This window comes from Crinia signifera, chromosome 6, assembly GCF_055691185.1.
Source record: "Crinia signifera chromosome 6, ASM5569118v1, whole genome shotgun sequence".
NCBI lineage: Eukaryota > Metazoa > Chordata > Amphibia > Anura > Myobatrachidae > Crinia > Crinia signifera.
Window position 1 is genome coordinate 257,564,278 of NC_139222.1, and position 12,292 is coordinate 257,576,569.

The 12,292-nt window shown below is 45.8% G+C and overlaps 1 protein-coding gene across 2 annotated transcripts in view; it reads left to right on the forward strand.

The window, feature by feature from the left end:
* Positions 1-12,292, forward strand: part of LOC146009245 (alpha-2-macroglobulin-like) — a 144,116-nt gene that overhangs the window by 9,745 nt on the left and 122,079 nt on the right. For both annotated transcript variants that reach the window (XM_083149411.1, XM_083149412.1), the window contains exons 6-9: positions 1,437-1,590; positions 1,670-1,754; positions 4,990-5,113; positions 11,257-11,371. In XM_083149411.1, the coding sequence (XP_083005537.1) occupies positions 1,437-1,590; positions 1,670-1,754; positions 4,990-5,113; positions 11,257-11,371 (478 nt within the window). The remainder of the gene's footprint in view (positions 1-1,436; positions 1,591-1,669; positions 1,755-4,989; positions 5,114-11,256; positions 11,372-12,292) is intronic.

Here is a 12,292-nt window from a genome sequence, read left to right on the forward strand (position 1 = left end):
TAATATGTGTGAAGTAATGCGCGTCCGCTTGAGGGGCTCGCTGCGCTCGCCATGCTTCGGGCTTGGTGGCTCACTGCGCTCGGCACACTATATAACATCAACTCCATGCCGACGTGGATAGTGGGGGTATGAAAAGGTCGGAGGACGCATACCGCCGACCCTCGCGGGATCGCTGCACTCGCCACGCTTCGGGTTGGCGTTGATCGTGGCGTGGCATTAACAATGGGGGGGCATTTGACATAGTAATCAGCCATCAGGGTGGCTGTACAATACAAATTTAGGTTGAATCGGTCGCACCGACCCGATGCCATACAAATGACATCGGTGGCGCCGTGCTAGGAAACAAGTACCAAAATTTCATGAAATCTGCAATGTAATATGCTGTATATATAAGGAAAGGAACTCAGTGTAGTGACAATTGTCCCAGAGGCTGTTTCTTAAATGCAGTATCAGACTGTGGGGAAGGCAGGCTCACTAAGGGAATGCAGTGGTAGGAAGCCATATTTAGGGGTGTGTCTAGTCTCCAGATGGGGTGTGGCCAACCTTTATATGGCTTGTTTTACCATTATAGAGGGCATGATTTAGACTACTTTATAAATACATATAGTAAGTACTGACAGTACAAGTATTACAATGTACCAGACTAATAACAGCAATGTACTACAGGGAATACACCCTAGTCCTGTGCAATATGTTGTGTTATACATGTGATGTATAATTCAAGTGCACAATGTAATACTTGACCCATATTAGAGGAGGCCCCAGTTATTGAGGACCTCTGGGGATTTCCCATGTGGACCGCCAGTGGGCTGGTCCAGCCCTACATAAAGGAAGCTTTGCTTCCAATGTAATCTCCTAATTATACAGTGCTCACAGAGCCAGGTTATTACCCAGTGGGACACTTGGAGGGACACTGGTTTTAGGCCCCTTTCTGTTACACTGAAATGAGTGTAGTACAGTACTTTGTGCTAAATACACTGTTAGGTATTATCCATTTGGGCATTCACAAAATGATGTAAGATGCTAACAAACATGGCCTCCCTCACAGAACAAGGAGGGATGCAGTTAATTTGCCGGCGGTCGGGATCCCGGCGGTCGGAATCCCGACACTGGAATCCCGACCGCCGAAATCCCGAAACTTTCTCCCTCTGTGGGTGTCCACGACACCCATAGAGGGAGAATAAAATAGCGTGCCGAGCGTAGCGAGGCACCGGGCCCGCTGCGTGGCGAGCGCAGCGAGCCCGCAAGGGGGGGCGATCCATGTCCCCCCCTTGTCAGGATTTCGGCGGTCGGGATTCCAGTGTCGGGATTCCGACCGCCGGGATCCCGACCGCCGGCAAATCGTATCGGATCCAACAAGGAATGGGGTACCCAATATTATGAGGAAATGTATACTGTGTCTAAGATGAGATAAATGTATTATGGCTTTCTTATAGGATCCAAGCAAGAACCGGATTGGTCAGTGGCTGAATGTGAGTCTCCGTCACGGGATTGCAGAGCTCTCCCTTCCTCTCTCCTCCGAGCCCCAGCTGGGGGATTATTCTATTCGGGTGGATAACATAGTCCATACATTCAGTGTGGAGGAATATGGTAAGGAACCTTCCTATGCTGCAATATGTAGAATGGGTTCCTGAGTCACCTCTGACTTCTTTCCAATTTATCTCTACAGTGCTTCCAAAATTTGAGGCCACCCTTCAGTTCCCTAAGTATGTTATGTTCAACAGTGACCACGTCTCGGTTCAGTTATGTGGAAGGTGAGTGGGTCATTTAAGTCAATTTATGTAACAACATTGCAGATGGAATGTAAGACAATTATGTCATATTTTCATCATACGTTTAATATGTGTAGTGCCAATAAAGTTTTTTTGTTTTGATTTTTCGGCATTTTTTTTTTTTACATAAACTCTAGTTTTGTATTTGACCAGTTGTGTGGTGATTGTTGGCACATTTTTCTAGTGCATAATGTAGTTTGTACTTACTGAACATCATTTGTTTTTCTGGGTTGGGATCATTTGGTCGATATGCATTCGGTCAACCACTTAAGGTCACCATTGCTTTAGGTTGACAGAGTCATTAGGTCGACACAAGCTTTAGGTAGACAGTCAAAAGGTTGACATGGGTTTTGCAAGGTTTTTTGTCCCGAATGTCGACACAGTCAACATGGGCACCGTATCAGGGCACTGCGTTCCCTCGCGTGGCTTGCTGCGCTCACCATGCTTTAGGCACGGTGCCTCTATTCTATTCTCCCTCCATGCTCTAGTGGATGGTAGGTCATGAAATACCGCTTGTCGGCACAGGTCGACAACAAGTGAAAACCCCATGTCGACCTTCCTCAAGTCGACGTAATGCTTGTGTCGACCTAATGAGGCAAAATAGCTCTAACTTGCACACTCTTCAGTAATGAAAGGTGCCATTGGCTGAGAATAAAGTGGTGTACTCAGAGACAGAGGGGGTGCAGATGCACTATGCGATCATTACAATATAATCTATCATAAGAGGTTGTTGGTATATCATTGGCCAGTGATAACGCTCTGCCCACCAATTGTCCAGGTCACCTCTTGTCGAGCAGGTCCCTAACACTATGGGGTTACCACCTGGGGCGCAGTTAACCCTGAAACATGATCCAGCCAAGGACCCCCCCAGGGCATCACAATAGAGAATAGTGATAGTAAAGTGAAGAAATTATAAGTATGAAGGTCCCTACTATGTGTTCAGAGGTAGAGAGTGTGTGAAAAAATGTAGCGCAGGAGTGACTTGCATGGCCACCGGGAGGAGTGCGCCACACCTGCTGAGACCGGAGCGGGGGTCCCGGGGCGGCAAGTGTGGAGGAAGTGCCAGGATGGGCCAAGAGTGACGCTGATGGACAGGGCAGCTGGGGGCAGGAAGAGACCGCAAGTTTAGAGTGGCAGCACCACGGCGGGACCGGAGAAGGAGGGATGCCGGGACTGGAGCAATGAGACCCCTCGTGAGTCCCTGATAACACCCCCAAGTCTGTGACACTGAGTGGCCCCCACTATATCCCCTCCTTGGGAGAGCACCCCACTGCCCAGACCCCACACCTCAGTAGGAAGCAGGGGCACGTTCAGGCTATTCAGCTAAAGATTAACCCCTAGAAGGAGCGAGAGAGGGTTAGAAAAGGGATTAGGACCAATTAATCCCTCTGCTACCATCTGCCTGAATAGCAGTAAGGACGGAAGGGAATCCCTTGTTGAATTGATGGACAAGCAGCACCCTGCTTGATAGCTGAGCCATTGAGATCTGGGGCTTCTCATACAGCCAAGGAACTCTCAAGGAGGCACTTAAATGAGTTTAACAGCATACTGTATATAACCCGGTGGATTACAAATACCTATTTGGGGCAAGGAACTGACTGCTAAAGATGCTTTAGTCACTTCTACAATTCTGAGGGATGGTTGAACTCTAATCCCAAAGACTCTGTTTTATACCCAATAGAAGGGACACTTTGGGCAAGGACTACAGTGATATCACTCCATAACAAGTGCACTATAAAAATATTCATTATTGCGCAATAATACCTAATATTATCTGTTTATCATTACGTATGCAATAACCAGTCCTGTTTATCTTTATCTATGCACTAGTAATTATATGTGTTGTTTGATTTATGCAAATGTGATACTCAGGTTATGTTCCATTGAATGTGAAGTTTAGACTGTCTTATTGGGGGTTATTTTGATTCACTCTTTCTGACAAATTCCTTCTTATATGGACAAAACCATGTGCACTGCAGGGGGGCAGATGTAAAATGTGCAGAGATAATTAGATTTGGGTGAGTTCTTTTGTTTCTGTGCAGGGTAAATACTGGCTGCTTTATTTCTACACTGCAATATAGATCTCACTTTTAAGTAAAACCACACCCAAATCTAATTCTCTCTGCACAAGTAACATCTGCCCCACCTGCAGTGCACATGGTTTTGTCCATCTAAGAAGAAATTTGTCAGAAAGAGTGAACCAAAATAACCCCCATAGTACCAACAGTCAGAAGCGAGTTATACGGATTAGTGTGTAGCGTTATTGGTTAGAACCGTAGAATGTAGCGATTCCCTGGAGTTGTAGTTAGTCAGAGCACGTGGTAAATTATTTACTGTCATTAAGTATTATGTACTGATATTAGAAGCAACAGGTTGTCCAGGTTGGTGCAAATAAAGTGTTAAAGTAGTCTCCTGCCTCCAATCCTCTATAACAGTGGTTCCCAACCCTGGTCCTCAAGTAACCCCAGCAGTGCACGTTTTCCAGGTAACACAGCAGGTGCACTCATTATTCAGACACATTTTAAAAGATCCACAGGTGGAGCTAATTATGTCACTTGTGATTCTGTGTGGAGACCTGGAAAACGTGCACTGTTGGGGGTACTTGAGGACCAGGGTTGGGAACCACTGCTCTATGACATAGAAGAAGCAGCACCATCCAAGCGGCACCACCGGAAAGAGAACACAACCAACCTACACCTGTGGGTATCACAACCGTATTCCTGAATTTCTATACTACTGTACATCTACAAAAGTAGATAATGTGCGGAGAAGAATAATGCAGGACTATTCCCATAGATTCCTGCATTATAATAACACTTGCTCCTAATCATGTAGGAAATTGTTATTTGGATCTTTGTCTATATTTGTTAATATAAATCAATCTGTGATGCTCCTACAGTATAACCTTCTTCTATATATAATCCATAGATTGTGTAATCAGCATGCTATTAGTAGAATAGGGTTTGAGTAAAATATCTTTATTATTCATGTGATGCCAGGATTTTATTTTGTATTTTCCAGTTTTTCGGCCAATGTACTGTATCTCCGTCTGTAAGGAGCGTATTCAATTAGCTGCTGCGATGACTACAGCCTCAAGCTACTTAGATAGAGCCGTTGTGGTAATTAGCTGTGGGGTATACCCTGAGGCTACTTGCATATGCCCCTGATGCCACCAACAGATATATACTGTACTGTTTACTCATCACATCTCTCTCAGGTACACATATGGGAAGCCAGTCCAAGGGAATTACACTGCTACCGTGTGCCGAAAACCTGGTTATTTTAGGTGGAATCTTGATCTTACAAAACAAGAAGAAATTTGTGTTCATTTCAGTGGAAAGGTGAGATCATAAGAAAGTTAATTTACAATATGCTGATTAGGATCAATGAAAGTTTAAGTGAGATCAAAGGCAGTTACCTATGTGAGAATCTGCCTTGTACAGAGTATTGCGGTTTCTTCCAAATACCCATTTTTCCTAATTACATTATTGTCATTTTTAGCCTTTAGCCTCCTCCATTGGCTGTTTAGTTTGTCTGTACAGCTCAGGGCACTGGACCTAGAGTTTTACTCCTCCCACTTTTCTCCACCTTTCTTATCTCATTATTTCCCTGACACCCTCTCGCTCTCTTGAATCTTTTACTCCGTCTTTTTCCAGGAAACCCTGTCTCTCTCCCCCTTATCCACTTCCTCTCTCTCTTTCTATCCCCAATAGCCTCTCCGTTACTCCCCCTCACCCTCCTGCCCGTTTAAGGGGCTTTGTATTGACAATAGCAGAGTGGGATCCCTATCAAGATTTTGCTATAGAGCCCACAAAATTCTATTTATGCTCCTGAACAGATGAAGTATCATCTGAAACATCTGGAACTCAGGAGAATCCCCAGCAACCACGAGCTGACAGCAATTGATCACAAGAGCAGTTTAAATAGCCCACCAAACAAGAGTTGGTCACTTATTGGACAGAAGCACTCAGCTGACCAGGAGTCCAAAGCAGGGATTGGTTGGCAGCAGAAGGAAGAGAAACATGAGTTACTACACAGGGGGACACCAACCCTAGTGATGCCATTGGTTCCCACGGCTCTCAATCAAGCGCATTTTCCTTTATATCAGAAACATTCTGCTGGTGTGTACACTAACTCTGTTATTACCACAATTGGTACACACATTGGGCCGATTCAGACCGTCTCGCTAGTGTCTACACTACTCTGTTATTACCACAATTGGTACACACATCAAACGCACGCCCCCCCCCCCTCGCCACCCAATTCCCAGCACTACGACAGGAGTGGATGTGTACACTTACACCTCTGCTATGAAAAATCAATTGATGGTGAGTGATCATCGAATGAAAGTAACAGAAAAAACATACAAAGAAGCAGCGCTGGAGCTACAATGAATAAAACTCTCTGAGTTTGAATATTTACTTTATATAAAATATATTAATCATAACATTACATAAACATACATATATCAATATAAAAATGGCAGTAGTATAAAGGAATGGAAGGCAATTTCCAATTGCTTTCTGGTCCAATCCTGGAGTGGTAGGCAAACAGCTGACGCGTTTCACCACTGGCTGTGGCTTTTTTAGGGGGGGAAAAGGATTTTACCAAAAAGCTATTGGAAATTGCCTTCCATTCCTTTATACTACTTCCATTTTTGGGGACCACTAAATTGGACTTTGATATCTTGGGGAATTGTCTATTGGACTTCCATCACCACCCACCAGGCAGATTTCTCCAGGGGAGCTACAAACCACAGCCACCTGTTTGAGTTCACTGCCTTCCTGGGCAAATCTATACAGGACCCACTTTGGCCCCCAACACATCACCCATTTGGATACCTCCAGGTGAATTGCAATATTCAAAAGCCACCTGTGAGAGGACAACTACATCTATACCCTTGACCCTGCCTCCCAATATCCTCCAGCGGTCATTAGAGGCCCAATACCACCAGAGAGGACCTGGGCTCCATTTACAAACTCCTGCATAGCAACTCTACAGACTCCTCCAGCAGCACCGCATTGGCATACCGTGTAAATAGAGGGGACCTGTGAGTCTTGTTCCCCTGTACCATCTAAAAAAGGGACAACAGCAACAATAGCATGTGAACTTACCTGTTGAAATTGGATACATCCATATAGAGCCTTATGATACCCTAGGCTATACCATCCATCCTGCGAGAGAGATATTTCTTTTATCATTTTTATATTGATATATGTACAGTATGTATGTTTATGTGATGTTATTATTAATATATTTTATATAAAGTAAATATTTAAACTCAGAGTTTTATTCATTGTAGTTCTGCTTCTTTGGGCATTATTCAATGCCTCAGATTCGTCGTATTTTACAGCGAATTTGGCAATTCGCCGGGGTAACAGCGAATTTTCTGTCAGAAAAAACAATTCGCCCTATTCAATGGAGCCAATTCGCTGCAAATGAACAGCGAATATCTGTCGATTCACCGTGTGCAATTCGCCGGTGGTTTTCAATGGGGTTTTTAGTCGAATTCGCCAAGAGTGTATTCAAGGCTCAGGTGGAAAAAGGCTTTCTCCATTGATTTTCGCCATGATTCTCCATTTTACATTCGTCATCTTTTTTAGGTGAACTGGAATGTGATCTTTTAAAATAAAGGGGTTTTTATTTTTTTTAGGGTGTCAAAAAATATGAATTTTTTTTCAGTGAACGGGCAAGCTATTTTTATTTCTGTGTTTGCTGCACATGAATATATATTTAATTTTTTATTTTTTTATATATTTTTTTTATTTACACATTCGCCAGCAGGGGGCCGGGAGCCGGGAGCCGCTCATTAATATTCATATATTCACTGCACTCTGGTCCCGATCATTACATATGGATCGAGACCAGTGAGTGCAGCAGCTCCTATCCCAGTCCCCTGCCAGCTATAGAGAGGTTCTTCCTGTGTCCCTGCCAACCCTCCTTCACCCCCACAGTGTCCGGCGCAGGCAGGGAGGCTTCCATCTCCCTCCCTGCAGCCGCCCCCCAGGCCCAGCTCCCTGCGGCATTCGCCGGGGGGGTTAAAATTCGCCACCAGGGGCATAGAGCCCCTCAGGCGTTGAATAGGGCGGCTGGGTGGCTGCCGGGCGAATCTCCCTGAAGGGAGAATTGCTGCGAAAGTGCAGCGAATCCTACACAGGATTCGCTGCCAGCCGCAATCCCGGCCATTGAATACTGGCCATTGTTTGTTTTTTTCTGTACCTTTCATAGGGAGTGACTACCCCTATACCCCAACAGCAGCTTTGGGAAGACAACTCATATCCAGGCGCCCTTCATGTTCTCTAGTAGAATACATCCAATCGAATGAAAGTAAGCCTGGATTTACTTTTAATCTGCCCGCTCTTCTGCGAATTGGGGGCAAGCGCTGATGTCATGTGATATCATCCACTCGCCCCCAGCAGGCAGGGGCACACCTGTAGTCGCATCGTTTTTGTGTGCACACCCACAAAACACTGGGTGGGCCTGACGGAATGCCCCCTGCCTGTCAATCAGGCAGCGAGCACCCCAGTTTGCGAGAAATTTGCCAAAGGCGCTCGCTATGGTGGTTTGCACATTCGCAGACCCCCAACATTGGGGACGGGATGAATTCGGGCCTGTACGGACAGGTCTGAATCGGCCAACTATTTCTAATAAAATAGGGCAATGGCATTTTGGGAGAGACTTTGCTTGGGGAATGATTTACTATGGATACATATTGGCCGTAACATTTTGGAGTTTATTTGCTTTCTTTAGTGATTTCTGTTACATCTAAAAATATTGAGCCACTTGTCATTTATGGTAAAGCCGTATTAAGCTGGTGGTAGTGGCTTAGAGTCAGCGTGACAACCTCCAGCCAATCGTCTACTCAAACCATCATGATTATTGTAACGTCACATTTACATATTCTCCAAATGATTTGAACTTAAATTTAAAAAATGTATATACTGCAGTGGCAAACGCAGGATTTTCAGAAGGGGGTTTCCAGAGGGGCGGCGCAAAGCACGGAGATGGACACTTAGGTGACCCAGTATATGCCGGGTCAGTTAAAGTAGTATAGATAGACCAAATGTATATAAATAATAATAAAATATATATATATATATATATTTATATACACATAAACACACACACACATATATATACAGGGGCGTCAACAGCAGTGTAGACCCCTGGGCATAGCAATGTATTGGGGCACCTACCGATCCTCCAGCGGTAGGGTGGGGGGTGCTATGATGTCCCGCGGATGGTAGGGGGTATTATATCAACCGCTCAGCATGTAGGACCTGGATCAGTCATTTCCACTAATTACCCCTTTACTGCACAGATGGTGGGAGATGGGGTGGGAGAAGGGGTCATTGGGCTTAATGAAGGGGCCCTGATACATAACTTCCAGGGTGGTAGAGGATGTTTAATATGCAGAGGAGGGGTGTATAGTGGAGTGGGCTTATTATTCATAATTTTCTGGTGGGAGGACAGCTTGCTTGACTGCAGATATCTCCAGTTCCCAGAAATAGATAATGGAATTAAAAACTAAGGAATCCCACCTACCAAATGCTATTGGGCACTAGGGGATGAGAGTTCAGGAGGCAGAGCAATCTGCCAACGAGGAAATAAAACTACATACCAGGTGTGTGGAGCTGGAGCAGTAACCAGCTGCCAAAATCTCTGGTTCTGTGAAAAGTAGAGACAAGCTTCTAGTGTCCCTCAAAGGGGGAGAGTCCCAGCTTTTGGAATCTCCCCTCAGAAAAACTCTAAGTGAGACAGAACCTGAAATATCTGACTGGGAGAGCAATTAACAGGCTTGGATGGGGACCACTGCTTTGAAGTCAGATATCTCCGGTTCCCAAGGGCCGATTTTTTAAATTCTTGTACCCATGGAAAGAGGCGACCCTCAGCTTTCAGACTCGAACCCTTAGACTCCTGGGGGGGTTTCTGGGTACTCAGAAAGCCCCCCTGCGTGCGCTACTGTACTGTACGATTCATCAATATAATACATTCATTTATTTGTTATCTAGCCTGTCTGAATAAATAACCAAGTTAACTGTTTTAGTAGCCTATGTTCATGCAGCCGACTAATCTTCAAATTTGCAGCCTTGCGAGTCCCCCAAACACCGCCTTGCGAACGGTGGCTTGGTCGCCATCCATTCACAACGTGTGGTCGCACGCACTTGCTGCGAATGGATTTATTACATCAACATCCATTCGCAGTGTGCGGGGTAACACCCACATTTCGATGATTGGCGACCATCGAATGATGTGGAAGGTTCACGCAGATCTAAGGTTGCTCAGAGCAACCTTAGATCTGTGTGCAAATTCTAAAGCGATTTGGGCAGGCAGCTGACAGCCGGTGATGTCAGCTGCCCCCCCGTCCCCCGCACCCCGCACCCATGTCATCTGCCTATTAGCATGAGAACGCCCAGCGTTTTCATGGGTATGCCCATGAAACATTGGGCGTTCCCATATGCTAATGGGCCCCCCCCCCGCCCACTGACTGTTCGCAGTGGCCGCATGCACCAAGTGTATGCAGAAATGCACATGCACAAAGTAGGGTATATTGCGCTCTATGTACGTGGTGCTGCTTGTCCTAGGGGTTGTCCAAAAACCCTTTGGTAATAGTTTTAGTAGGTAGATGGACAGCGCACCCTGGTATTGTTTGCGGTGTTGTTCAGTGTGGGGGGGGGGGGAGGTGGGAGAATGGGATGAGGGAGGGGGGGGGGGAGGATGAGAGGTGTTGGAGGGGTCAGTTAAGTGTTCATAAATTCTTATTTTTACCCAACATCCTTTTTTGACTAGTACTTGAACACTTAACTGACCCCTCCAACACCTCTCATCCTCCCCACCCCCCCCCCCTCCCTCATCCCATTCTCCCACCTCCTCCCCCCCCCCCACTGAACAACACCGCAAACAATCACAGAGTGCGCTGTCCATCTACCTACTAGAAATGCGCATGCACAAAGTAAAGACTTCAGACCCGTGCGAATGCACACGGCACTGCGAATGGACCGGAATAAGGTCCTAATACCCCTGAATTCGTATCATGCTGTGTGACTTAAACTCCAAACATTTGTTCTATTTACGGTTTCCTAGCAAATTATTGAATATCACTATTCAGCAATTTTTGGCAATCTAAGCACTGGCATGGGTTGGTGATGCAACATTGCAGTGGCACACTCCGGACAATGCAGGCGTGTCTGGGCCATTTGTGGGAAGGGCCGCTGCGGTTTCATCGACTGGCTATGCAGCAAGTTGTGCAGCCAGGGGGTTACCCATTTATGTGATTGCACTGCAAAGAATGACCCGGCATGGGGGGCAGCCTTGCCCTGTTCTGACAAAACTATAACCCATACTGAATGAGGCCCATTGTCACAGATATTTATGGTACAGAATTTTGCAGTGGAATAAAAACACAAAACTTACAGCATATTGAAAGTTGGACATTTGTTGTTTTAATAAACGAATCCTGAAATTGTTCATCTCTCCCTCTCAGCTGGATGGGACGGGATGTCACATCTTCGATGTTAAATCTGAGACTTTAAAATTGAATGACTCCAAACTTGAAACAACCATAAGGGGAACAGCCTCCATTTTTGAAGAGGGAACAGGTAACTAGTTTGAACTAGATGGATGCAAGTCTATTTTCACACTCACTTACTACAGTATATAACTATGTAACTATGTAAGTTCATTATAAGAAATAAAAGAAATCTGTCCTGTGACACTTGCCCATGAATGTAGTACTGTATGCAGGGGAGACGACAGTTCGGCTGGGTCCCAGTAAAAATAAAGGTGGGACGGACAGTGCCTCCAGGAGGGGGCATAGCCATGCCCCATAAAAAAAATATAGCAAGAGATAGAGAGATGACAGGCTGCCGCTGCAGCTGCATCTCTCCCCAGCTCAGCACACAGCAATAAGAGCATATGCTGAGCTGGGGAGAGAGGCTGTGCTGCGGCAGCAGCCTGTCATCTCTCACCCACTGTCCGGCTCCCCGCAATGCAGGAGGGTGGAGATGAGCCCCTCCAGCAGACCCAGGCCCAGGTAAAAAGTTTCCGACCCCCTCTCGACGCCACTGACTGTATGCTCATTTTCTCACTTAAAAAAGGCAGAGGGCCTACTTCAGAGCTGGTGCATGATCATAGCGTGTATGCACAAGCTCAAAAAGCATCAGAAATAGCAACAAGCACCATTACACCATTAATGTGAGAGAAGGAGCAACAGCTGCCGCCAACCAATAGTGATTAGCGGATGACAAGAGGAGGAGGGGCCAGCAGCCAGATCTGGACCCACTGATATCAGTAAGGGGTGGCCTCAAATTGCCCCGCATACAGACTCAGGACTGGAGCAGGAAGAGACCAATGAACAGTTGGACTGGTGGTGGTGGCGGCTCTGAGAACAGTTCAAGGCAAACTAGTGAGCCAAGGCACAGTGGTTAAAAATGCTGTTCTATTGCTAAATATACATACCCTTCAACATGACCCATTCCATTAGGTACAAAATGCTCTGTTCCTGGACTTCCCTGCCAGTG